This window comes from Vipera berus (genome assembly GCF_964194415.1).
Source record: "Vipera berus genome assembly, chromosome: 1".
NCBI classification, from domain to species: Eukaryota; Metazoa; Chordata; class Lepidosauria; order Squamata; family Viperidae; genus Vipera; species Vipera berus.
In genome coordinates this window covers 360,721,923-360,749,108 of record NC_138202.1, presented here as the reverse complement: position 1 = coordinate 360,749,108, position 27,186 = coordinate 360,721,923, and the positions used below count along the sequence as shown (strand labels likewise).

At 54.8% G+C, this 27,186-nt stretch overlaps 3 protein-coding genes across 9 annotated transcripts in view; 2 read left to right on the top strand and 1 right to left on the bottom strand.

The window, feature by feature from the left end:
* The window catches only part of TAOK1 (TAO kinase 1), a 99,127-nt gene extending 92,096 nt beyond the window's left edge, over positions 1-7,031 (top strand). For both annotated transcript variants that reach the window (XM_081337862.1, XM_081337863.1), the window contains exons 18-20: positions 801-1,013; positions 1,785-1,967; positions 4,113-7,031. In XM_081337862.1, coding sequence (XP_081193988.1) covers positions 801-1,013; positions 1,785-1,967; positions 4,113-4,574 — 858 coding nt within the window. In that variant the 3' untranslated portion in view covers positions 4,575-7,031. The remainder of the gene's footprint in view (positions 1-800; positions 1,014-1,784; positions 1,968-4,112) is intronic.
* A 7,615-nt stretch (positions 7,032-14,646) lies between these two features.
* TP53I13 (tumor protein p53 inducible protein 13) lies at positions 14,647-19,801 on the top strand. Of its 3 annotated transcripts, none has more exons than XM_081314900.1 (3): positions 14,647-15,032; positions 16,217-16,778; positions 18,890-19,801. In XM_081314900.1, the coding sequence occupies exons 1-3, from the start codon at positions 15,003-15,005 to the stop codon at positions 19,012-19,014; spliced, it is 717 nt and encodes a 238-aa protein (XP_081171026.1). In that variant the 5' UTR covers positions 14,647-15,002; the 3' UTR covers positions 19,015-19,801. The 3 variants fall into 3 exon arrangements, with proteins under 3 accessions (XP_081171026.1, XP_081171025.1, XP_081171024.1); XM_081314899.1 differs by having other exon boundaries at positions 16,214-16,778; XM_081314898.1 differs by lacking the exon at positions 14,647-15,032 and having other exon boundaries at positions 16,126-16,778.
* Positions 19,802-22,593: 2,792 nt separating this feature from the next.
* GIT1 (GIT ArfGAP 1) overlaps positions 22,594-27,186 on the bottom strand; it is a 75,307-nt gene continuing 70,714 nt past the window's right edge. For 2 of the 4 annotated variants that reach the window (XM_081337955.1, XM_081337958.1), the window contains 3 exons: positions 25,959-26,141; positions 25,070-25,133; positions 22,594-22,912 (listed from right to left, as the gene is read on the bottom strand). In XM_081337955.1, coding sequence (XP_081194081.1) covers positions 22,700-22,912; positions 25,070-25,133; positions 25,959-26,141 — 460 coding nt within the window. In that variant the 3' untranslated portion in view covers positions 22,594-22,699. Of the gene's footprint in view, positions 22,913-25,069; positions 25,137-25,958; positions 26,142-27,186 lie in introns of all 4 variants that reach the window. The other 2 variants (XM_081337956.1, XM_081337957.1) reach the window with 1 other exon arrangement.

Sequence of the window (27,186 nt, the reverse complement as noted above, 5' to 3'; positions counted from 1 at the left end):
GAGAAGAAAGGAAGGGAAACATTGAGAAGGAAGGAAGGAAGGAAGGAAGGAAGGAAGGAAGGAAGGAAGGAAGGAAGGAAGGAAGGAAGGAAGGAAGGAAGGAAGGAAGGAAGGAAACCGTGGTGGTTAGAACACAGCACTGCAGGCAGTCTCTGCCCACAGCCGGGAAATTCGATCCAGATGGGGCTCAAGGTTAACTCAGCCTTCCGTCCTTCTGAGGTCGGTAAAATGAGGACTCAGATTGTTGGGGGCAAATAGGCTGACTCTGTAAACCGCTTAGAGTGGGCTGTAAAGCACCATGAAAGCGGTATATAAGTCTTGAGTGCTGTTGCTTGCGAATGGAGGAAGGAAGGCAGGCAGGAAGGAAGGAAGGAAGGAAGGCAGGAAGGAAGGAAGGAAAGAAGGAAGGAAGGAAGGAAGCTGTGGTGGTTAGAACACAGACTCTGCCCACAGCCAGGAAATTAGAGCCTTATTGGGGCTCAAGGTTAACTCAGCCTTCCGTCCTTCCGGGGTCAGTAAAATGAGGACCCAGATGGTTGGGGGCAAGAGGCCGACTGCAGACTGCCTTCTTCACCCACTGCACACTCAGGTGGGCCTGGCACCTAAAAGGTCTTCAGTTAGACCAATTATCTGCCAGGGCAGGCATGCAGGATCCACTCTGCCCTTCCCTCTGCTGGAGGTTCCCGTTCTTCTGGAGAACAGAGGTGGGCTCCCCCCCCCCACTGCCTCGGGGCAGAGATCCCGCTTTCTGCTCCCTGCCTCCCCGACAGCCTCTCCCTTTTCTCCACCTTCCCTCCCAGTCAAAGGAGCTCCAGATCAAGAAGCAGTTCCAGGACACTTGCAAGATCCAGACCCGCCAGTACAAGGCCTTGCGCAACCACCTGCTGGAGACCACGCCCAAGAGCGAGCACAAGGCCGTCCTGAAGCGGCTGAAGGAGGAGCAGACCCGCAAGCTGGCCATCCTGGCCGAGCAGTACGACCACAGCATCAACGAGATGCTGTCCACGCAAGCGGTGAGCGGCTGCCTGCCTGCAGTGGCTTCTGGATGAGGAGCGCTGGAGTCTTCCCCAACATTGGCCACTTTAAAAGAGGTGGACTTCCACTCCCAGAATCCCCCAGCCAGCCTGCTTTAAGAGGGGAGGACTTCCAGGATCCCCCAACCAGCACCCTTTAAGAGGGGCAGACTTCCACTCCCAGAATCCCCCAGCCAGCCTGCTTTAAGAGTGGCGGACTTCCACTCCCAGAATCCCCCAGCCAGCCTGCTTTAAGAGGGGCGGACTTCCACTCCCAGTATTCCCCAGCCAGCATGCTTTAAATGAGATGGACTTCCACTCCCAGAATCCCCCAGCCAGCCTGCTTTAAGAGGGGCGGGCTTCCACTCCCAGAATCCCCCAGCCAGCCTGCTTTAAGAGGGGTGGGCTTCCACTCCCAGAATCCCCCAGCCAGCCTGCTTTAAGAGGGGTGGGCTTCCACTCCCAGAATCCCCCAGCCAGCCTGCTTTAAGAGGGGTGGGCTTCCACTCCCAGAATCCCCCAGCCAGCCTGCTTTAGGAGGGGTGGGCTTCCACTCCCAGAATCCCCCAGCCAGCCTGCTTTAAGAGGGGTGGGCTTCCACTCCCAGAATCCCCCAGCCAGCCCGCTTCAGTAGATGTGCACCTCGATTCCCATGCCGGCTGGGGAATTCTGGGAGGGGACGCCCGGCCCTCTTAGCGACGGGGGCCAAAGGCTGAGGCGCCCTCCCTGGAGCCGGCCTGCCATGCCCACCTCTCCCGCCTTGCCTTCCAGCTGCGTCTGGACGAAGCCCAGGAGGCGGAGTGCCAGGTCTTGAAGATGCAACTGCAGCAGGAACTGGAGCTGCTCAACGCCTACCAGAGCAAGATCAAGATGCAGGCCGAGGCGCAGCACGAGCGGGAGCTGCGGGAGCTGGAGCAGAGGGTCTCGCTGCGCAGGGCTCTCCTGGAGCAGAAGGTACGGGGGGGGAGGCACCCGCAGCCGACTTCTGCCCCTCTGGGGAGACCGCCCCCCAGGCCTTTTCAACCTTTTCGCCCACTGTGCCACTTTTAGGATGTGGCAACATCCAAGTACCACCGGTCGCCCAGCAAGGGGTCAAAAACTTGATGACCAAAAAAAAAAAAGTGATGAAGTGCAGGTAGTCCTCGACTTACAACAGTTCGCTTAGTGACTGTTCGAAGTTACCATGGCACTGAAAAAAGTGCCCCCCAAGCCACAGCCGAGCAAGACACCCGCCTGCCCGCCCGGCGGCGCTCTTCCTCCTGGCCGAGGTTTTCATGGTTGTGAGCATTTCTGTGGAGGATTGGCAGCGGGGGTGGGGTGGGGGGTGGGTGTCTGGTTTTTATTCCCCCCCCCTTGGTCTGCTGGGTGGTTGCAGCAGGTTTTGGTCCCTTCACATGACCCTGGGACACCGTGACCGTCATAAATATGAATCGGTTGCCAAGCATCTGAATGTAAGTCACGAGACCCTGGAGATGCTGCAACATTCCAGCTGATCGGCGCTTCTTCTGGGCTCAGCAGAAGTCCCAGGATCGGTGCTGAGCTCCAGCTGGATCCTGGCGCTGATCCTGGCGCTTCCGCTGAGCCGACAGCCCTGCAGCTCCAGCCGTCTCTCGCTCAGGCTTGGGCGGTGCTGCCACCGGTTCAGCTCATTCCCCTCCCCCGCTACCACTTTTCTAGGATGGTCGCCTACCACCTGCCAGGTGCCAATGTACCACGGGTGGTACCCGTACCACTGGTTGAAAAGCCCTGGACTAGGAGACCCGAGCGGTTGTGGGTCACAATTTCCCAGCAATCCCCTTCCCTGGCTTCTCCTTCCGCCCTCCATGCACGGCCACAATGGAGAGCATAACGCCCGTCGCTAAGCAAGGCGGTGCTTAAGGGAGACCGCCTGGTTTCACGACCCCTTTTTGCCACGCTTGATGTTGTTAAATGCATCGGGCAGTCATTAAGCGAATCCCGCTTTTCCCTTTGACATTGCTTCTCGGAAGCCGGCTGGGGAGGTCACAGTTGGGGGTCAGGTGACCCAGGGATGCCGCAGCTGTCCGAAATACAAGCCGAGCGCCCACATTTTGACCACTTGGCCCTGGGGAGGCTGCCGCAGTCGTAAGCACGAGGACTGCTCACGTCTTTTTCATTAGTGTCACTGTAAATTCAAACGCGCGCTAACCGACCGTTGGAAGTTGAGGACTTCCCTCCGGAAGGGGAAGCGCAAATCCTGTGCTGTGCGTCAATGCCGAGAGCCTCACCAATTTGGGCAGGGCTAAAATTTTGCTGCCCACCAGTGAGATCTGTAGCGATCCTCGTCCTAACAGCCGTTCGTTTAGCGACCGTTCAGAACTGCAACACCAAAGTTACAATAGCGAGACACGGGTTAAATGAATTTTGCCCCCTCCCCCCCTCCCCCCCTTTCTCGCCACGGTCATTAAGTGAACCGCCGCAGGCGTTCAGCTAGTAACACGATTCTTCAGCGAATCGCCACGGTCATTAAAGCTAGCGGCACGGTCGTTAAGCAAATCCGGCTTCCCCCATTGACTTTGCTCGTCAGAAGGTCGGGAAAGGGGGATCACGTCGCACCCGCGCACACACCCCGGATGCCGCGACCGTCAGAAACAGGAGTCAGTTGCCAAGCGTCCAAATTTTGATCACGTGACCCTGGGGAGGCTGCAACGGTCGTAAGGGTGAGAGGGGAAAAAAAAAGGCAATCAGTTCCTTTTTTCGGCCCCGTTGTAACTTTCCACAGTCCGTAAGCAAACTGCTGTAAGTCGGGGACTCCTGGTACTGCGACTCCCGCAAACTCTGCCCCATCCATTGCGGACCCCGGCCCCTTTGGTGTTCTCCGTGGTGCCAGGGCAACACCGGGCGGAGGGTCTCGACCCGGCGCGGAGTGTTCCCGGCTGAGAAGGCCTCATTTGTTCAGCTGATTCTCAAAAGATTGTCACAGCAACAGGGGTCCCACCCTAGCCAAGGGGAAAAGCGGTGTGTGTGTTCATGTGTGTGTGTGTGTGTGTGTGTCTAGGGTCCCTCAGAAAGCAGGTTTGGCCTTTTGGGGTAACGGCTTCCCCCCTTCCCCCTTCTTCCCCCGATTTCTTTTCTGTCCAGATCGAGGAAGAGATGCTGGCTCTGCAGAACGAGCGGACGGAACGGATCCGAGGCCTGCTGGAGCGCCAGGCGCGGGAAATCGAGGCCTTTGACTCGGAGAGCATGCGCCTGGGCTTCAGCAACATGCTGCTCTCCAACCTCTCTCCCGAGGCCTTCAGCCACAGCTACCCCGGAGCCTCCAGCTGGTCCCACCACCCTTCGGGCGGGCCGGGCCCTCCCTGGGGCCACCCTATGGCAGGCCAGCCTCAGGCCTGGGGCCACCCCATGCAAGGGGGACCCCAGCCGTGGGGCCACCCCTCGGGGCCCCTGCAGGCGGTGCCTCGGGGCAGCTCGCTCGGGGTCCGTAACAGCCCCCAGGCCCTGAGGCGGACCCCTTCCGGGGGACGGACAGAGCCCGGCATGAGCCGCAGTGCCAGCGTCACCTCGCAAATATCCAACGGGTCGCACATGTCTTACACATAATACCTTCCGTTCGGTGCCCCCGTACGGCTGGGCTGCCCTGCCGGTGCCGTCTGCCCGCTGACAGGCCTCTTCCCCACCCCCAACCCCGGGAACCGGCCCCGGGCAGCGCAGGCTCGGGGTGTGCCGGTCAGCGGGCCCGTCTCGCGCGGCAGGCATCGCCCTTCCGCACATGCTGTTTGGGATGTCATAGTATTTGGCTGTAGCGTGGCTCTCTCACCTGACGCCCACCGGCTTTAAGGAAGCTACGTGCAGGCGGGGAGGGGCGTGGAAACTCCACCCCCACCCCCAGGGCTAGGGGGAGAGTGGGGTCCCCGTTTCTCCCGCCGCCCCAGGAGGAAAGGCAGAAGGTCCCCCCCTTTGTCCCAGCTCCTTTTCTCCCCGTATTGGGTCAGCTGCCCCTCCACACACCTCGGGGCGGTTCCTTGTAGGGAGGGGTCCAGGGAAAGTGCCACCCCAGGACCTTGCCCGCCGGAAGAGGCTTGGGGTCGCGCCCACCCCCAGGCCCGCAGCCGTCTTGCGCGCGCGCCGTTGCACTACGATGCGCAGCCTCGAGAATTTCCTGGCGCCCGCGATGGCTTGGGACAGAACTGCACTAGTCAAATGCACCTGCTCGAACCCTCTGTGCGGCTCGGCCCCGGGGGGGGGGTCTGGGTGGCGCACGAGTGAGCGCCTGCACGTGCACACGCGAGGGGGGGAAGGGGGGGGTGAAGGCAGGAGAGCCTTTTTAGGGCTTAATACTGTGACATCTCAGCGAAGTTCAGCCTCAAGAACACCGCGCCGGATCTCCGGCCGGTGCGCCCGCTCTCTTTCCGAACCGTTCCGGCCCGCAGCCAACCACGCCCAGACGCCAGAGGTCGTGTGAACGATGCCATAAGCCGCCCCCTAAGCCTCCTTCAAAGAGAGCGCGGGAGGGGTGTCTCTCTGCTCCTGACACTACGTTTGCCAGTTTTTATCGGGCTTGCCACATTATTATTGTTGTTATTATTATTTTTCTCGTTTACACGTCAAACCGCAACCGTTGTAGGCGTTTGACTTGCCACGGGGAGTCCCGGCTCCTCGGCTGCTGCTGCTGCTGTCGCCACTGGAGACGTTGGCCACGGGCGGGGCCAGCCGGTGCCAGTCCTTGCCAAGGCCGTGGCAAGCGGGCACCGCGGTTTCTGTGGGCCCCCTCGGCAAGAGACTCGGCCTCCGAGGAGCCACGCGGGGCCCATTTGGGGCCCCAGAGGGAGCTGGCTCTGTGTTCGGGTCCGGGGGTACCTTCCGTGCCAGGGCAGGGAAAGGGGGGGGGTCCCTCTGTGGGCACCCGCGGAGTCCCCGGGAGCAGCTGGCCTTCACCTCGGTCAGATTCCCACCAGCTGCCCCACCCGGCGTTCTGTTGTACATTATTTCCCTTGCACACTGTAAGCAAACGCTAGCTACTAACTTTAGGATTTGCCTTTTAACACACCTCTAGGGCTGAGAAATATTAAAAGGTGTTTTTTTTTGTCGTTTTATTTTAATGTCTCTCCGTGACATGCCTGTATAGAAGAATATACCCCTCGTGTGTGTCACCCTGTTTGGACCTTTCTTTTCTTTTTTTTTTAATCTGTGTGACTTTTAATTTAGCTAAATTAAAAACACACACGCACACACACACACACACACACACACACCACTCCAGCTCCTTTGGTTCGGCTATCTCTTCCTCCCCCTCCCTTCCCCCCCCCCCCCGCCCCGCATCCCACTTTGGCTTCGGACGGGGAGGATGCCAGGAGCAGAAGAGGGTCTGGAGCTTGGCCTGGGGGAAACAAAATGGGGGGAGGCAGAAGACCACCACCCCCCTCCCCCCCCACACACACACACACCTGAATTGGGCACAGCTACAGCTGACAACATGGAGGGCCAGGAGCGGCACAGCCCCCCCATTCTGGGTTGACCTGCCTCTTGGTCAGTCCTGAGTTTGCTGTGAGCTCTCTTGTGGGGTGGGGGGGGTGGCTGTTCAGCCGATGAACACTGCAAGCAGGAGGGGAGGGCAGAGACCGCAGCCCATCGTCCCCGGCCAAGGCTCACCAAGCTTAAACTCCCCGTTGGCGTCCCCGGTGACCCGCTCATTCTGCCCAGGTGGCATCCCAAGAGCTTTCCTCAAGTCCTCAAGACGCCTCCAATTAAGGCAAATGCCTCTTCCGGGGACACAGCCTAGGTCGGCAGGCACTCTGGACATGCCCAGTAGCCCACCTGCCCACCCACCCACTCCTCAAAAAGCTTTTGCTTGACAGCGAACCGATGCGACGTCGAATTTGACATTGGTGTGGGGGGGTGTTTTTTTGTTGCCAGGGTAGATTGCGACGGAAGCCGTTTTCTCTCCATCCTCCTCCTCTTCCTCCTCCTCCTCCTCCCCTGCCGTGTACATCATTCTGTGCCAGATACCAGGCTACCCATGAAATTAACCTTTTAAGTAAAACAATTTGCCAAACCTCACTCGGCTGCCTCGGTCTGAAGTGTTTTCGGTTTGCGCTGCTGGTGCCGGTGTTCCTGCAGGCGTGTGTGCGAGAAGGGAGTTGGTGTGTGTATGTCTGTGTGTGTGTGTGTGTGTGTGGAGGGTGGGGCGTCCTCCAGTTTCCACGGGCCTTCTGGAGAGTTGCAATGCAGGGAAGCAAAGGCAGATTTTCGGTAAGTGCTTTTTGATGTATTTCTCCCGCGCCAAGGGAGCTGGCCACGTTTAACCGATTTTTTTTTCTGAGAGACAGTTGTGAGTTTTCAGAATCGGTGTGTGAAAGGCGATTTTCCTGCTGCGCTCAGTTCAAATTGGAGCTCCTTAGCGGCTCGCCTTGCAAAACCTAATTCTTTTCTCTTGTCAGCTTTGGCTGTTTCCCTGTGCAAGACGTTTCATGACCCAACTAGGCAACGTCGTCAGTGTTAGGGGGAAAGGGGAGGGGGGGTTTGTTCTCTGTTTATTTACAAGTGGTTTGCCAGTGGCTTACCAGTAAGGAGCAGCCTAATCAAGGATATGCCAAGAAGAAAACAACATTCCCACCAACACTGGCAGGGCACAGTACATAAACAGTGTAAACCCCACACTCCCTTCTGGCACTGATGATGTTACCCAGTTGGGTCATGAAACGTCTGCAAGAAAACAGCCAAGCTCAGAGAGCACCAAGGACCCCACAGACTTTCCCCTCCTCCTCCTCCTTTTAGTACTGATAATTTTTCCTAATTGGGTCATGAAACGTCTGCAAGAAAACCACCAAGCTCAGAGACCACCTAGGACCCCCCCACACGCACAATTCAGGCCAGAGTGTAAATTGTTGATAATTCTTATTTTCTCTCTCCACTTTTTTTTTTTTATCCCATTTATATCCCGCCCTTCTCCGAAGACTCAGGGCGGCTTACAATTTAAGCACAAACCAATGTGCTTAGCAATAGCCTTCATTCTATGTATATGCCTGCTTATTAGGGCTTTCGCCCCCCCCCCCCCAGTGGCATTATTTTTTTATTTTTTATTTTATTATATTTGTATACCGCCCTTCTCCCGAAGGACTCAGGGCGGTGAACAGGGCACATATAAAAATACAGAGTACAAAAATTAAAAAGAATTAAATAGGAGCCCAAACTAAAACAATAGATAGTAATATAAAAATCCACAATAAAAACCCCAACACATTATTACAAAGTCAGCTTATTGCCCCCAACAATCTGGGTCCTCATCTCATTTTATCTCAAGGGTTGGGGGGGGGGGTTGGTGTGTGTGTGTGTAGGAGAATTTTCCATTTATTTCCTAGCTGGTTTCCACTTAATAGTACATTAGCTTACAAGCCGGGCTCCTGGACGTGTTTCCGCTAGTCTGTACAAACCAAAGATTTTTCTGAAAAAGTTTTATCTGCTTGGGAGATGGTGCACCTAACGATTCCACCGCATCGCTGGGCACTTCAGGGTTTCTTCACGAAGGGCAAGACTCGGCACCTCTGAGGTACCTGCACGACCCCTACCCTTGTGGCAACCCACACAACGTCTTCCTGCGGATCTCCTTCCATCCTTGCAGCTGGAAAACCTAGTGTTGCATCTTGGGGGGGTGTTTTTTGAGCAGCCTTCCAAAGGCAGGCCTGCTTCCGGGTGGACCGTCTTCCTCCCATTTTTCATCCTGGCGGTTGGAGGCATTTGGGGACCGTGGTCTGCTGTAAAAACACACACACACACACAATTGCCAGTGCATGCTGTGGCTTTGGGGGCTCCTGGTAGAGCCGGTCAAAAGAATCTTGCGGGCAAGGCGCCAAGCCCGAGGAGCAGCGGTCTTGAAATTTTAAAACGTTTCAGTAAGATCACACACACACACACACATTACCCTCCACAGTAGCCACATCGGGTGGGTGACCCACTGCCCGGGTGGGTGACCCACTGCCCTGGTGTGCTCCCTTGGAAAGCTGACCCATTGATGTCCCCACCAGCTTCCCCTCCCCCCCAGGGCCAAAGCGAATCCAGAGTCGAGGGTCTTCCGAGATTATGGCTTTGTGGTTCCTGAGCGTTGGGGTGCGGGGGGGGGCTGCCACTGACCTGAATCACGCCCCCATGTCCAGAGCAAGACCGTTCTCTGTGAATGGGGCCTGGGGGGGGCAGGTTATCTTGAAATGACCCAGATCTGTAACAGGAAGACAGTTGCAAGCTGAGTCTTTGGGAGGGGCTTTTAAGGAGAGTTGAGGCCGGATGAGGGGGGGGCTGCCTCTCCCCGCTCGCCAAGTCTTTGCTAAGTGCCTGTTGAGGTCACTCCTTGGAGTCCTGTGCCCGCTTCCGGTCGCCACCATACAAAAAAAGATGTTGAGACTCTAGAACAGGGCTCTTCCAACTGGGCCCTTTGATGACTGGTGGGCTTCGACTCCCAGAATTCCTCAGCCAGCATGCCTGACTGAGGAATTCTGGGAGTCAAAGTCCTCAAGCAGGGCTCTTCCAACTTGGCCCTTTGATGACTGGTGGGCTTCGACTCCCAGAATTCCTCAGCCAGCATGCCTGACTGAGGAATTCTGGGAGTCGAAGTCCTCAAGCAGGAGTCTTCCAACTTGGCCCTTTGATGACTGGTGGACTTCGACTCCCAGAATTCCTCAGCCAGCGTGCCTGACTGAGGAATTCTGGGAGTCGAAGTCCTCAAGCAGGAGTCTTCCAACTTGGCCCTTCGACTCCCAGAATTCCTCAGCCAGGCACATTTTGGGAGTCGAAGTCCATAAGTTGTAAAAGGGCCAAGTCTGAATACCCCTGTTCTAGAAAGAGTGCAGAGAAGAGCAACAAAGGTGATCAGGGAGGCTAAAACAAATGAAAAGTTGCAAGAATTGTGTCTGTCTAGTTTAATGAAGAGAAGGACGAGGGGGGACAGGATAGCAGTGTTCCAGTATCTCGGGGGCTGCCCCAAAGAAGAGGGAGTCAAGCTCTTCTCCAAAGCCCCTGAAGGCAGGACAAGATGCAACGGATGGAAACTGTTCAAGGAGAGAAGCAACCTGGAACTAAGGAGAAACTTCCTGACAGTGTGGACAATTAATCAGTGGAACTACTTGTCTCCAGAAGTCGTGGCTGCTCCAACACTGAAAGTTTTTAAGTAATTTTAATGTTTTAATTGTTTTTCTAGATGTCTTCTTATAATCTGTAAGCTGCCCAGAGTCGCTTTGTAGGGGGAAAGGATGGCATCAAAATTTAATAATACAGTAAAAAGCAACATTACCACTTGATTCCTAATGAACGACAATGTCACTTGATCCCACTTGGGATTGTAAACAGGCCAGTTGGACATAATGATTTACAGAATTACAGCTGGAGGGGACCTGCCCAGGCAGGAAAAACATCTCCATTTCAGATAAGTGACTTTCCAGTCTCTTCTTAAAAAGAAGAGCATTCACCACTTCTGGAGGCAGGTTGTTCCACAGGTTAATTGTTCTGACTGTCAGGAAGTTTCTCCTTAGTTCCAGGTTGCTCCTCTCCTTGATGTGTTTCCATCCGTTGCTTCTTCTCCGGCCTTCAGGGGCTTTGGAGAAGAGCTTGACTGCCTCTTCTTTGGGGCAGCCCCTGAGATACTGGAAGACTGCCATCATGTCACCCCTCATCCTTCTCTTCATTTGACTAGACATTCCCAATTCCAGCAACCGTTCCTTGTATGTTTTAGCCTCCAGTCCCCTGATCCTCTTTGTTGCTCTTCTCTGCACTCTTTCCAGAATCTCAGCATCTTTTTTTTTTTTGCATCGTGGTGACTATGAATTGTTGCAAAATTAAATCCTCCTAATTTATTAATTGTCCCAGAATTAAAGGCCCCTCTGTTTAAGCCGTTCTCGGATCTCATCCACCCCAGCAGGAGGCTTGCAAAATTGCAGGCGGTGATTTATAATAATAATAAAGTTGGAAGGGACCTTGGAGGTCATCTAGTCCAAACCCTCCCACCCTGCTCAGGCAGGAGACCCTATATACCATTTCGGACCAATGGCTGTCCAGTCTCTTCTTAAAAAACTTCCGGTGTTGGAGCATCCACAGCTTCTGGAGGCAGGTGGTTCCACTGGTTAATCGTTCTGACTGTCAGGAAAGTTCTCGGGTTTTCCGATCCTGTTGGGATCTTTTATTTATTTATTTTTTTATTTTAATCCCATTTATATCCCACCCTTCTCCGAAGACTCAGGGCGGCTTACAATTTAAGCACAAACCAATGTGCTTAGCAATAGCCTTCATTCTATGTATATGCCTGCTTATTAGGGCTTTCACACACACCCCAAGCGGCATTATTACAAAATCAGCTTAATTGCCCCCAACAATCTGGGTCCTCATTTTACCTACCTGGGAAGGATGGAAGGCTGAGTCAACCTTGAGCCTGGTGGGACTCGAACCTGCACTAATGGCAGGCAGCTGGTGTTACTTAAGGAGGCATTAGCCCACTGCTCCACCAAGGCTCTTTCCGACTTCTAAGGGTCTCCTGCTTAAGCAAGGGGTCAGACTAGAAGACCTCCAAGGTCCCTTCCGCCTCTTTGTCATTTTGTATCTTTCCACCACTTTGCATTGTACTAGACCAGCGTTTCCCAACCTTAGGAACTTGAAGATGCGTGGACTTCAACTCCCAGAATTCCCCAGCCAGCTATGCTGGCTGGGGAATTCTGGGAGTTGAAGTCCACGCATCTTCAAGTTCCTAAGGTTGGGAAACGCTGTACTAGACTGAGCAAGGAGGAGGGGAAACCCGCCTCGACTCCGCCCCGGCCAGGCTGGGCAGGGCCGGGCAGTGGGGCCGCCTCGGTTGGCCCCGGAGGAGGAGGAGGAGGAGGGGGCGGCCAGGCCCGATGGGGGAGCCGCGGCCGCCTCCGGGGGCGCCGCTGCTGCTCTTCTTGCTGAGCCTGGCGAGCGGCGGCGGCGGGCAGGTGAGGCGGGGGCGTCGGAGGCGGATCGGGGGAGGGGGCGGCCCTCTGCCCCCTCCCTCCACGGAAAGGGGTGGTGCAGCCCCCCCCCGGGCTTCGCGTCGGTCCAGGGAGGGGCTTCGCGGCTGTGCGAAGCAGGCCCTGCGGGAGTCCGGGTCGGGGGGGGGTCTTTCCCGGGGAGCCAGCAAGGGAGGTCTCGGCTTTCCCACGACCTTTGCAGCCACGTGTCGCGCGGGCCCGCTCCTGCCCGGATTTGGGGGGGGGGTGTCTCCTGAGAGCCCTGCGAAGCAAGGCTTTTTTCAGAAAAGACTGTCTGAAACGGGATATAGGATCTCCTGCTTGAGCGCCAGGGGGCTGGACTAGAAGACCTCCAAGGCCCCCCTTTCCAGCTCTATTCAACTCAAATTCTGTTCGGGTGCGAAGGCAGCGAAGGGCGGCCGGAGGAGGGAAAGGAAAGGCGCCCCGCCTCCCCACTGCAGGCCCCCCTGCAGGGAAGGTGGACCCACCCCACCCCGGAAAGTGTCCGGGGTGGTATGGATGCCCTCCAGGGACCCAGGATTTCTAGAGCGGGAGAAGCCGAGGTTGCTTTACCCCCGTGGTGCCCTGGGCTTTACAAGTCGGCACATGGAATGGGGAGCCCCCTAGGGCAGGGGTCGGCAACCTCGGCTCTTTTATGAGCTTGGCTGGCTCAGGAATTCTGGGAGTTGAAGTCCAGGAGTCATAAAAGAGCCGAGGTTGCCTACCCCTGCCCTAGGGACTAGAGACTTGTCCACCGAAGTGGGCCTGAGAAGAGGGCGACCCGGGCCCCTTTCCGAGGGAGGGGCAGCCTTGGCCTCGGAGCTTCGACTCCCATGCCCGAGGGGCGCCTTCGGCCCCGCCCTTGAAGGGTGCGGAAAAAGGGGGAGGGGCAAAGGAGTAGGCGGACCCAAGCTGAGCCCCTCCTGCCCTGCCCCCCCCATTCCTTCCCCCCCCCAACCCCCGGCAGGGCCCTGCCTCGCGCTTCCCCCGCCCCACCCATCAGCCCCGGCCCCATGGCTTGTCTGCTTTGGGTGGGGGTCGCTTGCTTCCTTCCTTCCTTCCTTCCTTCCAGCCATCCGCCTTTCGCTCCCTCCCTCCTTTCCTTTTGCTTCCTTTTTCTCCTTCTCCTTCCTGCATTCCTTTCGCTTTTTTTTTCTCCCTTTGTCTCTCCCTTTCCGTCTCCTCTTTTTCTTTCTTTTTCTCTCCTCTCCTTTCTCTCTCTCCTTCTTTCTTTCTCCTTCCTTCCTTTTTTCTTTATCTCCCTTAATCCCTCCCTCTTTCTCTCCTTTCACTTCTTTCTGTCCTTTCTCCCATTCTTTCTCTCTCTCTTTCATTTCTTTGTCCTTCCTTCCTTTCTGTTTTATCTCTTCTCTCTCTTCCCCCTTTCTCTCTTTTCTCTTTTCCCTCCTTTCTTTCTTTCTCTTTTTTCTTCCTTCCTTCCTTCCTTCCTTGTCTCTTTCTTTCTTTCTCTTTCTTCCTTCCTTCCTTCCTTCCTTTTCTTTCTTTCTCTTTCTCTTTCTTTCTCTTTCTTTTTTCTTCCTTCCCTTTCTTTCTTTCTTTCTTTCTTTCTTTCTTTCTTTCTTTCTTTCTTTCTTTCTTTCTTTCTTTCTTTCTTTCTTTCTTTCTTTCTTTCTTTCTTTCTTTCTTTCTTTCTTTCTTTCTTTCTCCAACACAGAGAAATTCTGGGCAGTGTACAAATAAAATCTTAAAAGCATAAAAACATAAAAACATAAAAAATACTATACAACATCCCAAAGGCGGCAAGGAGTCTTAGAAATTCATTCAGAGGTGTGTGTGTGTGGGGGGGGGCTTTCAGACCACTAACTAGCCCCACTGCTGCCTCTTCCTCTGGGCACCCCAAGCAGGATTTTCGGGGAGAGATTGCAACCCTTGGGCTTTCCTGGATAAACCAGGTGGATTTTAAGACCCAGCGACAAATCCTCTTTGGCTGCCTTGCCGGACTTTGTTTCTGCTTATATTTTCTGAAATCTTTTGGGGCGTCCCCCCCTTCCTCCCCGTTGGCTGCCTGCAAAGCCAGCAGTCCCTCCCTCTGTGCCCTGGACCAATCAGCAGCTGCCCAGGTGGCAGCCGCAGTCTCTCCCAACTTGCCAAGCAGATCCCAAGTTGGCAGTGCCACCTGTTGCCAGCGGAGATGCCAGGTGCCCCGCCAGAGCTGTTGCAAAGGGGCTGAGCCTTGCCACACTTTTTCTACCCGGGGCAAAGCCCCCCTGCCCTCCTCTTAGAGAAAGACCACCTCCCGAAAAGCCAAGATCGGGAGCTGCCAAAAGGCCAGAGGCTGGGAAAAAAGGACTTTAAAATCCCCAACTCCTACGCAAATAATCCTATTACACACACACACACACACACACACACACACACACCTACACACACACACACACACACAAACACAGATCCTTTCTTCTGAGAGCAGGTTGCACTTTATTTAAAGCAGTGTTTCTCAGTTTGAGAGCGTTTAAGGTGGGTGGACTTCAACTCCCAGAATTCCCCAGCCAGCTATGAATTCTGGGAGTTGAAGTCCACCCATCTGAAAAGCCTCAAACAGCTGGCTGGCGAATTCTGGGAGTTGAAGTCCACCCAGGCAGGAAAAACCTATCCCAGGGGTAGGCAACCTTGGCTCTTTTGTGACTCGTGGACTTCAACTCCCAGAATTCCTCAGCCAGCCATGCTAGCTCAAGAATTCTGGGAGTTGAAGTCCAAGAGTCATAAAAGAGCCAAGGTTGCCTACCCCTGGCTTATACCATTTCAGACAAATGGGGGAGGGGGGTGTCTTTACTAGGAGGCCAACTCTCTCCCCTCCCCATCGCCCTTCTGTTCCACCCTGCTTTTAAGTAGGTCTTCCTCGCCCAATTCTCCCTGCTTTGGCCCACTGGCCCCCTCCCCTGTCCTGGGGGACAGGAATGGGTGACCCCCTCTTTCCGCCTCTCTCTTCCAGCCCCTCGTCTGGATCCCCCGGGGCACCACCCTGCACGCCCCCAAAGTTGAAGTGGCCTTCGCGGCCCCTGGGTTGGAGACGCGCCTCCATCATCGGTGGCTGCAGAGGGGGATGGGCAGAGGTGCGTGCCCAGCGCAGCAGGTAAAAAGGGGGGGGGGACAGTTGGGGAGGGGAAAGCTGGAAATGAGATATGTTTGCAGTAGAATAGAATATAGAATATAGAATAGAATAGAATATAGAATATAGAATAGAGTATAGAATAGAATATAGAATAGAATATAGAAATAGAATAGAATAGAATAGAATAGAATAGAATAGAATAGAATAGAATAGAATAGAATAGAATAGAATAGAATAGAATAGAATAGAATAATAGAATAGAAAATAGAGAATAAAAAATAGAATAGAATAGAATAGAATTACAGGATAGTATAGAATAGAATAGAATAGAATATGGAATATAGAATAGAATATAGAATAGAATAAACAGAACGGAACAGAATATAGAACAGAACAGAACATAGAACATAGAATATAGAATAAAGAATAGAATAGAATAGAATAGAATAGAATAGAATAGAATAGAATAGAATAGAATAGAATTAGAATAGAATAGAATAGAATAGAATAGAATAGAATAGAATATAGAATAGAATAGAATAGAATAGAATAGAATAGAATAGAATAGAATAGAATAGAATAGAACAGAATATAGAATAGAATAAAAATAGAATAGAATAGAAAATAAAGTAGAATTAGAATGGAATAGAATAGAATAGAATAGGAATATGGAATAGAATAGAATAGAATTGTGACTGTTTTTCACACTTTACGACCATAGCCGCATCCCCACGTGATCAAAATCTGGCCACTGGCTCCTATTTATGACAGTCGCAGCGTCCCAGTGACCCTCTTTTGCGACCTTCTGACAAGTGAAGCCAATGGGGGGAAGCCAGATTCATTTAACCACCCCCACCCCCCGTGACGAGCTTTAACAATGCAGTGATTCGCTTAACAACAAGAAAGGTCATAAAAGGGGGCAAAACTCACTTAGCGACGGTCTCACTTCGCAAGAGAAATTTGGGGCTCCATTGCAGCCGTTAAGTCGAGAATGTAGCTCGGGGGGTCTTCAAACATGGCCACTTTAAGCCTCGTGGACTTCAACTCCCAGAATTCCTCAGCCAGCAAGGCTGGCTGAGGAATTCTGGGAATTGAAGTCCACGAGGCTTTAAAGTGGCCACGTTTGAAGGCCCTTGATGTGGCTCAATCTGTTTTTCCTTTCCTTCCCGCCGCCAAACCCTTCCAATCGCCAATCCCTCCAGAAGCTGCTCCCCCTTTGGGACAGGCTGCCGGTGGTCCAGCAGTTCCGGACATACGGACGGCTTCGACGTGCCGTTTTCCTCCCTCGGTTCGCCCCGACTGGCACCAAGAGACTGGCAGAAAAAGGCGGCCGCGCCCAGGAGGAGGAAAGCCTCTTGAGCCTCGCTCGGCCCACCTTCCAGGAGGAGAAAGACTCTTTGAAGCCGGCCCAAAGGACCCTCCCGAATCGGCCGGGCGATGTCGGCGAGGTGCCCGGGCATCGCTCAGGTGCACAAACACCACCGCCCAGCACAGCCACGGAGGCCGGGGCAGCGCACGAAGCTGGGTGCCGGTGCCCGGACAGCCGGCGGGCTACGTCGGCAGCCCGTGCCTTGGAGGCTGGGCAGGGGGTTCTCCGTGTGCCCACTCCTCGGACGGAGGAAGCGGCCTGGGCTGCCAGTGCCCTGACTTTCTTGCTGGTGCTGCTGACGCTGGCCGTGCTCTACACCCGTCTTCACCGGAAGTGCCGGCGCGGGACCAGTCTCTACTGGATGACCAGCGGCGAGGAGGGGCGTGAGACGGTGGCCGGTAAGTCCGGGCTGGGGGGGTGCGTGTGATTTTCCCACCCCTCGGGGGGGAAGGGACCCCGGTTTGGGAGCGTTTGTGGAACAGTCCTCGCCTTCATGACCACGACGGCGTCGATGCCTAATGACCGCGTGATGCGGCTGAAGAAGCAGCGATTTGCTTCACGGCGAAGGTTCCCCAAATCGGAGGCCGCTCGGGAACCGCTTCGGTTAGCAACCGAACGTCCCGGTCGAGGTTGTAAGTGGAGGAGGACGGCTCTGGTTTAGGAAAGGGGCGAAAGTGGTGAAAAGGGGGCGCCGTCTGAGCGCCAGGGCAGATGCCAGCTGGACCAGCCGGTCTCGACCTTGGCTGCTGACTGAAAGAGGAGCAGATGCCAAACTCCCATAATGCCCCTGCCGGCTGAAAAAACACTCCTCTGACTGTCCCCTGCAGCCCCCCCCCAAGAAGTGGTTTCTTGATAGGGCAGCCAGTTAGCAACCTCAGCCCCACTGCAGACCCCCCCCCAACTGGGGGGGGAATCTTCCAATGGATGCTGGCAGCACTGTTGGCTTTCCAGAATCAGGGAACGGGCAGAGTCAGCTGGCCAGTGGCAGTTGGTGCCACCCTCTGATGCCATTTCCCTCGTTCTCTCCCTTCCTTCCTCCATCCCTCCTTCCCACTCCTCTCCGTTTTCCCTTTCTCCCGTCCTTCCTTCCCTCCCATCTTCCTTCCTTCCTTCCTCTCTCCTTCTCTTATTTCCTTCCGCCTATTCCTTCTTCCCTCCCATCTCCCTCGTTTCCTTCCTTCCTTCCTCTCTCCCTCCTTCCCTTCCCTCTCCCTCCCTCCTTCCTTTCCTCCCATATCCTTCCTTCCTTTCCTCCCTCCCAACTTTTCCCTTCTTCCTTTCACTCTTCCTCCCTCCCGTCTACCTTCCCTTCTCTCCCTGCTTCCCTTGTTCCCTTCTTCATATTCCTCCCTCCCTCCCATCTCCTTCTTCCCTCCCTCCCTCCAATCTCCCTCCCTTCCTTCTTCTCCTTCCCATCTCCTCCCTTCCTCCCTCTCTCCCATCTCCCTCCCTCCCTCCCATATCCTTCTTTCCTCCCTCCCTCCCATCTCCTCCCCCTTCTCCTTCCCATCTCCTCCCCCCCTCTCCCATATCCTTCTTCCCTCCCTCCCTCCCTTCCTCCTTCTCCTTCCCATCTCCTCCCTTCCTCCCTCTCTCCCATCTCCCTCCCTCCCTCCCATATCCTTCTTTCCTCCCTCCCTCCCATCTCCTCCCCCTTCTCCTTCCCATCTCCTCCCCCCCTCTCTCCCATATTCTTCTTCCCTCCCTCCCTCCCTTCCTCCTTCTCCTTCCCATCTCCTCCCTTCCTCCCTCTCTCCCATCTCCCTCCCTCCCTCCCATATCCTTCTTTCCTCCCTCCCTCCCATCTCCTCCCCCTTCTCCTTCCCATCTCCTCCCCCCCTCTCCCATATCCTTCTTCCCTCCCTCCCTCCCTTCCTCCTTCTCCTTCCCATCTCCTCCCTTCCTCCCTCTCTCCCATCTCCCTCCCTCCCTCCCATATCCTTCTTTCCTCCCTCCCTCCCATCTCCTCCCCCTTCTCCTTCCCATCTCCTCCCCCCCTCCCATATCCTTCTTCCCTCCCTCCCTCCCTTCCTCCTTCTCCTTCCCATCTCCTCCCTCTCTCCCATCTCCTCCCTATCTCCCATCTCCCTCCCTCCCTCCCATATCCTTCTTTCCTCCCTCCCTCCCATCTCCTCCCCCTTCTCCTTCCCATCTCCTCCCTCCCTCCCATATCCTTCTTCCCTCCCTCCCTCCAATCTCCCTCCTTTCCTCCTTCTCCTTCCCATCTCCTCCCTCTCCCATCTCCTCCCTCCCATCTCCTTCTTCCCTCCCTCCCTCCAATCTCCTCCCCCTTCTCCTTCCCATCTCCTCCCTCCCTCTCTCCCATATCCTTCTTCCCTCCCTCCCTTCCTTCCTCCTTCTCCTTCCCATCTCCTCCCTCTCTCCCATCTCCTCCCTTCCTCCCTCTCTCCCATCTCCCTCCCTCCCATCTCCTCCCCCTTCTCCTTCCCATCCCCTCCCTCCCTCCCTCCCATATCCTTCTTCCCTCCCTCCCTCCCCCCCTCCACAGCCGTCCTGAAACGCCGCCTCTTCTCGCGTCACCGACGGGCCAAGCGCTCACGGCAGCCGCTTCAGCAGCCACAGAGGCTCCTGCCGGGCTCCTCCAGCGAGGACGACAGCTCCTTCTCCGCCTGACGCCTCCCCCGGCCCGGCCTGCCTGGAGGGAGCCCAGCAGCCAAGCAGGGAGGGTCTCCGGGCCCACCCTCTGCCTTCTCTTTTCTTACTCAATAAAATATATTTTCCTACGAACAGCTGCCCGCAGCACCGCACTCGTTCTTTGCCCCCTGCTCAGCTGGCACAGGCTTTGCCCACGCTCTGGGTTCACGTGGCCCCGTCTCCAGCTAGCAAACCACGTTTTAATCCGCTGCATAGAATCCTAGGGCCGGAAGGGACCTCGGTGGTCATCTAGACCAACCCTCTGCCCGAGGCAGGAAACCTCATATTATCCGGGACAAATTGTTGTGATGTGAAAGGAGGCATCGGATAACATTGTAAGGGAAGTCCTTGACTTACAACCATTCTTTGAAATCACTGTTCAAAGTTACAACGGCGCTAAAAATTTGACTCCTCGTCCTGACGACAGTTGCAGCATTCCTACAATCCTGTGATCTAAATGTGGGTGCTTGGCAACCTGCCTATGTTTACGACAGTTTCAGCATCCTGGATTCACGTGACCGCCATTTGCAAGCTTCCTGGCCGGCTTCCGGCAAGCAAAATCAATGGGGGAGGCCAATTTGCTTAATGACAATATGATCCGCTTAACAACTGCTGTGATTTAGATCATAGAATAACAGAGTTGGAAGGGACCTCGGAGGTCATCTAGTCCAGCCCCCTTCTCAGGCAGGAGACCCTAGACCAGGGATAGGCAACCTTGGCTCTTTTATGACTGGTGGACTTCAACTTCCAGAATTTCTGAGCATGGGAGAACTATGCCCCCTTCATGACTTTTGGCCTTCAACTCCCAGAATTCCTGGGCCAGCAGGGGGGAACTATGGCCCCTTCATGACTCGTGGACTTCAACTCCCAGAATTCCTGAGCCAGCATGGTGAAATATGGCTCTCTTCATGACTCATGGACTTCAACTCCCAGAATTCCTGAGCCAGCATGGGGGAACTATGGCCCCCTTTATGGCTTGTGGACTTCAATTCCCAGAATTCCTCAGCCAGCCATGCTGGCTGAGGAATTCTGGGAGTTGAAGTCCACGAGTCCTCAAAGAGCCATGGTTGCCTACCCCTGCCCTAGACCACTTCAATCAATCAGCCAATCAATCAATCAGAATAGAGCTGGGAGGGACCTTGGAGGTCATCTAGTCTAACCCCACCCACCCCACTCAAGCAGGAGACCCTACCATTTCAGACAGATGGCAGTCCCGTCTCTTCTTGAAAACCTCCAGTGATGGAGCACCCACAAGTTCTGGTGGCAAGTTGTTCCACTGATTAATTGTTCTCACTGTCAGGAATTTGATCATTTTGAGTATGGAACTCAGAACACAGTATAAAAGGGTTGGAAGAGACCTCGGAGGTCCTCTAGTCCAACCCCCACTGCTCGAGCAGGAGACCATGAGAGGCCATACCGGGCAAATGGCTGTCTGGTCTTTTCTCGAAAACCTCCAGGGATGGCAAACAATGGTGGTAAACCTGGACAACTACATCGCTTTGCTTAGCAACGGACATTCGGGTCCCAGTTGTCATGAGCCAAGGGTCACTTTGTGTCTCTTACGGACGGTTGAATTCAGTTTTTCTCGTCCTGGGCCTCTTTCACACACGGATGGACTTCAACTCCCAGAATTCCCCCGGTCTGGGAAATGAGAATTCTGGGAGTTGAAGTCCACACAGCTGCAAGGCCCCCCCTTAAGGCTGAAAACCACAATGGTAGAAGATGACGGTCAGAAGTCCAGAGCGGTGGGTTAATGTCAGCCTGCTTGATGGCCCGGGTCAGCCTCTTCGGCGCCTCTTCGGCGCCTGGACTTTGTTCAGGAGTGTCTGGGGTGGGGGTTTCGGGGGGGGTATCAAAACTTTCAAAATGTCCCTTGCAGAATTCGCATCTCAACCTTTTTTTAACTACCCTGGTCAAGACACAGGTTGACTCGCTGGAGTGGACAAGTGCCGGATGCGAATGCAGAAGCCCCTCTTAGAGGTGGCTGATCTAGCCTTTCAGCAGCCCAAGGCTCAGCACGGGGGAGGGGGCTTCCCCCCTCCCCCAATTCCTCCACTGTTCCAAGTGCAGGCCGGTCACTCTGTGCACCAGCAGGTTGCTCCCAGGGCGCCGATAAAGGAGAATATTTGTTGCTCGGGGTTGAACTGCGGGGTCCTTGGTGCTCGCGGAGCTGGATGGTTTCCTTGCAGATGTTTCATGACCCAACCAGGGAACATCACCAGTGCTAGGAGGAGGGAGGAGGAGGAGGAGGAGGAGGAGGAAGAGGAGGAGGAGGAGGAGGAGGAGGAGGAGGAAGATTGTGGGATCCTTGGTGCTCTCCGAGTTTGGCTGTTCTCTTGCAGACGTTTCATGACCCAACCAGGGAACATCACCAGTGCTAGGAGGAGGGAGGAGGAAGAGGAGGAGGAAGATTGTGGGGTCCCTGGTGCCCTCTGAGCTGGGTGGTTTTCTTGCAGACGTTTCGTGACCCAACTAGGGGACCTCATCAGGGCTAGAGGGGAGGGGGGATTGTGGAGGAGGAGGAGGAGGAAGATGACTGTGGGGTCCTTGGTGGTTTCCTTGCAGACCTTTCCTGACCCAGGTAAGTAACATCCGCAGCCAGCAGCGTAACTCTTTTGAGCACAGATGATGTTACCCAGCCTGGTAATGAAACGTCCGCAAGAAAACAACCCAACTCAGAGAGCACCAAGGCCATTGAGCCGTGTTGGCCCTACCCAACCTCGGATTAAATCTTAACCCCACTTAACCCCGTCTCCTGGGCCCCTCCAACAGCCCCTTAAGGTTGGGTTCACACCCCCCCCCTCCCAGGTCCCCCTCCAAGGGGACTCAGCCCCAAGCCACACTCTCCGCTGCCGTCGGCATCCTCTCTTTTATTTGTTACAAATGTACAAGATTCGAATCCAGAGATTCCAGCGCAGCACCCAGGTACCCCTGCAGACCCCCCCCCCCACATCCACCCCCCCCATGGCTGTCTTCAGCTTCACACGTTTCTCCGCAGGGGAGGGGAGGGGGGCACTGGAGACACACACACACACGCACACACACAGATGAAACACACACACACACACACGGTCCGCAAAACCGCCGGGGTGTCGAATGCAGGACAAAGCAAGAATTTTTTTTTTAAAAAACAAAAACCCTAACCCCCCCACAAAAGAAAAAGAAAAAATCTGGATTCCAAAGAGGAGAGATTAGTCCTTGCTTGCCTGGGAGGGGGGGGGAGGAAGGGAGAGGGGGAGGGGGAGCCCAGCTTTTTTTTGGGGGGGGCTGCTCCGATCTCAGCGCCTTCCTTGATGTTGCTATTCCAGTGTTAACACTATTGGGGGAGGGGGGGGAATTTGCCAGATAAATACACTTGGTCTCTCTCTCTATACAGACAGGTGATCACATGGGGAGGGGGGGGGACATGGAAGGACAGATCCACGCACTATATATGAGGGGAGGTCCCTCCTGGGGGGGGGAGAAGAGGGAAGGGGGTATTTACACTGCCCAAGATCCCCCTGCCCGTCCTTCCCCTACACCCCCCCACCCCCACCCCCCCACACACCAGGACACCCCCCTCCTGCTCTATCGTTGCACCGTTCCGGGCAGGTGTGCAGTGCAGAAACTGGCCGGCGGGGTGGGGTGGGGTGGGGGAGAGCGAGGAAGGGGACCCTCCCCCCCCTCACTGCTTCTTCTCGCGGGTGGTGATGGTGACCAGCTGCTTGGCTGCCTTGGCAATGTCGTAGGCGCACTGGATGACCTGCTGGGTCAGGAGCTGGTAGTCCACCGGCGCGCCGGGTTCGAGTGGTACCGTCTTGCGGCATTCGCTCTGCAGCCGGTAGGCGCTGGCGTTGAGCAGGCGCAGAGAGCTGCGCACCGTCTCCAAGGCCGGTTTCTGCGGGCGAAAGGGCCAGAATTGGCAGGCTTCTCCAAGCATCGCAGGATCAGATCCTGACACGGGGGATCCCCAACCCCCGCTCCCCAGGGCCACAGACCGGTACCGGGCCGCAGCACGCCAGCAACCGGGCCGCACAAACACGCAAAGCAACACCCGTGAGATGCAGGCAGCGCACGGAAACCGGTGGTCTCTGGTGCCCGAAAGGTTGAGAACCTCTGTCCTAAAAGATCATCTAGTCCACCCCCCCCTACTTGCTGCAGGATTCACTGCAGGTAATCCTCGGCTTACCGCCGCAACTGACCTTGACACTGCTAAGCCAGTGCGAGGCTGCGGAACGAGTTGCGCTCGATTTTACGACCTTCCTTGTCAAGCGAACGGCTGCGGTCGTTCAACGAACCGTGCGGTCATTAAGCGAATCGGGCTTTCCCCATTGATTTTGCTTGTCGGAAGCCAGCTGGGAAGGCCACAGGGGGGTGGTGTCACGTGACCCCCACCCACCTAAGACGGTGCAACTGCCATAAATACAGGGAGTCCTCGACTTATAACTATACATTCAGCGACCGTTCAAAGTTAACAACGGTCCTGGAAAAAAAGACTGACAACCATTTTTCCCACTTAACGACCGTTGCAGCATTGCCCCCCCCCCCCGTGGCTCACATGATCAAAATTTGGATGCTTTGTTATTTGTTTATGATGGTTGCCGTGTCTTGTGGGGGGGGAGGTCATGCGATCCCCTTTTGCGACCGCCCGACTAGCCAAGTCAACGGGGGGGGGGGGGGAGCTGGATTCACTTAACGACTGTGTGTCTTGCTTAACCGATGCAAAGATTCACTTAACAACAGTGGCAGGAAATGTCGTAAAACGGGGCAAACTCGCCGAATGGAATATTTCAGTCAGCAACCTAAATTTTGGGCTCCATGGTGCTCGTAAGCTCTAACGGAGTTGAAAGGGACTTTTGAGGTCTTCTAGTCCAACCCTCTGCTCAGTTGTCGTCCTTGGCGGCCTGGAAGATCTTAGCTCCCAGGGTGAGCAGTTCACCCCCACCCCCACCCCGGCTTCACCAGGACCTGTGTGTGTGTGTGTGTGTGTGTGTGTGTGTGTGTGTGAATGCAATCATCCCCTTTTGCCCCGGAGCAAAGATTTCTGGGAAATCCAGATTGCTTTGGATCACTTGAATATAGTGACCGTTCAAAGTCACAACAGCGCTGGAAAGAGTAACTTATGACCTGTTCTCACACTTATGACCGTGGCAGCATCCCCAGGATCACGGGATCAAGATTCTGACGCTTGACAACTGACTCGTATTTATGACGGTCACCGTGATCCCCTTTGGTGACCCTCTGACCAGCAACAGTCAACGACAGGGGGACCCTGATTCGCTTGATGACCGTGTGGCTAATTTAACGACCACGGCGATTCGCTTAGCAACGGTGGCAAGGAAGGTCGTAAAACGGGGCAAGACTCAGCAACAGCCTCGCTTAGCAATGGAAACGGGCTCAAATGCCGTCGCAAGTTGAGGACAATCTGTAACGACGACGTGGTGAATCTGGCAGGATAACAGGGCCCAAATAATGTGAATTTAGACGCTCCCACTGCCCAACTCATTGTGTGGGTTATTTTAGGTCGGGGTCCCGTGCAAACATGGCAGCATGGAGTGGGTGGGCTAGGGGTGGGAGCTGCTGGATCCAGTTTCAATTCTCTTAACTTGAAGCCCCCCACCCCCCGATTCTGTACAGCGTCGTCCCTTCTCTATCGCCCCAAATTATCCATCTGGTCCGTCCGTCCCCCTGTCCTTTCCTGCAGGGGTCTCCCAAGTTGGCCCCTTTACAACTAGTGGACTTCAACTCCCAGAATCCCTCAGCCAGCATTCTGGGAGTTGAAGTCCACAAGTCTTAAAAGTTGCCTTCTCCTTCGATCAGAGGTGTCCATCCAACCTTGGCTGCTTTGAGGCCTGTGGACTTCAAATCCCAGAATTCCCCAGCCAGCCTTGCTGGCTGGGGAATTCTGGGAGTTGAAGTCCACATGTTGCAAAGCTAGGAGGGGAGCTAGCTAGGAAGGGAGACCCCCAAAGAAGGAATCTCGTAACAGAAGGTCACCTGCACCCCACCCTGTTGGAATGCAAGGGGGTGGGCTACGACCTCTGGCCCCCCCTACCTTGGGGAAGAGCGAGGCCATTTCCGTCACCGCCGTGTGGATTTTCTCCGAACAGGGGACGAAGCTGCTGGGGAGGAAGAGGGAAAGAGTAAGATCCAGAGTCCGGGGGGGGGGGGGACAGGCGGCCCAAGGTCCTACATGGCGAGGGGACCCCAATCGTTGGGGGAAATTAGGGTTCGGCATCAAATATGGATATTCCTCAACTTATAGCCATTTGTTTAGTGACCGTTTGAAATTACAACTTAGCCACCCTCCAAAAAGAGGTGGTCTCTCAGAATTCCCCAGCCAGCTTGCTTGAAGAGGGGTGGATTCAACTCCCAGAATCCCCCAGCCAGCCTGCTTTAAGAGGGGTGGGCTTCCACTCCCAGAATCCCCCAGCCAGCCTGCTTTAAGAGGGGTGGATTCAACTCCCAGAATCCCCCAGCCAGCCTGCTTTAAGAGGGGTGGGCTTCCACTCCCAGAATCCCCCAGCCAGCCTGCTTTAAGAGGGGTGGATTCAACTCCCAGAATCCCCCAGCCAGCCTGCTTTAAGAGGGGTGGATTCAACTCCCAGAATTCCCCAGCCAGCCTGCTTTAAGAGAGGTGGGCTTCCACTCCCAGAATCCCCCAGCCATCATGCTTTAAGAAGGGTGGGCTTCCACTCCCAGAATCCCCCAGCCATCATGCTTTAAGAGGGGTGGGCTTCCACTCCCAGAATCCCCCAGCCACACACACTCCAATTCTGACTTTGGCAAAGTCATTGAGCTTCCTCACCACTCCCACCTGGATCTTCAGCCCTGGGTCCTTCCCCAAGACCATCATCCTTGGCTAGAGAGATCCTTGGCTAGATCCCACCCCCCTGGGACACCCCCCCCAAAAAAAAGGGGGCTCCTGGAAGCCCCTTCCTGACCTATCGTGTTTGAACTCCTGGGCAGCCCTCAGAAGCTCCTGGATGTTCTTGGTGACCTGCTCGGTCTTCAGGATGACGTCCTCCGTGCTGGGCAGACCCCCGTCCAGGTCACCTTCCAGCACCTCGGGCTCCAGGTGCAAATCCTCTTCCTTCCCCAGCTCCAGGAAGCGTTTCCCGTCCATGCTGGTTGGGGGGAGGGGTTTGAGGAAAAAAAGAGGGTCAGGTTAAAAAAAAAGCAGAATTTCCCCCCCCCCCAAAGCAGAGTCCTCCCTGGCATGGGTTGGGGTGAAAGGGTTTGAATCCTCCATCAAAATTACATTTCTTTTTGCATTTGCATTTCATTTTTTTTTTAAAAAAAATTATCTTAGATTACGGAAGGGCCTCGATTTACGAGCACAATTTCTGAGCCCAAAATTTCAGTTCTTAAGCGAGACGTTTGCTGAGTGAGTTTTGCCCCGTTTTATGAACTTTCTTGCCACCGTCGTTAAGCGAATCGCTGCCTGTGTTAAGTCAGTCACACGGTTGTTAAGTAAATCCGGCTTCTCCCCGCTTGGCTTTGCTGGTAGGCGGATGCCAAAGGGGATCACGTGACCAACCCCCCCCTCCCCAGGACGCTGCGACCGTCATAAATAGGAGTCAGTTGCCAAGCGTCCGCATGTTGATCACGTGATGGCGGGGGATGCTGTGATGGTCATTAAGTGTGAAAAGCTGTCGTAAGTCACTTTTCCCAGGACTGTTGTAACTTCAGTCACAGAATGGGATGTATCTTGAGGACTAGTTGCCTTTGGTTTTTAATACTTTATGACAGTCATTTTATTGTAAAACCACCCAGGGACCCTTTAGGAGGGAAATGGGCAGTTAAGAATTTGATCCATCCATCCGTCCATCAATCAGCTATTTGTCGGAAATGGGATAGGTTTCCTGCCTGAGCAGGGGGTTGGACTAGATGACCTCCAAGGTACCTTCCAACTTTATCATCATCATCATCATCATCATCATCATCATCATCATTATCTGTGGCCCCTCGTGGTCGTACATTGAGGAATACCTGTGTGTCTGAATTGGAGGAGGGGAGAAGCCCCGAGAGAAGTTTACCGTCTCCAACAAATGCTGGAAGTTTTTAAGAAGAGACTGGACAGCCATTTGTCTGAAATGGTACAGGGTTCCCTGCCACAGTAGGGGGTTGGACTAGATGACCTCCAAGGTCCCTTCCAGCTTCTTCTTCTTC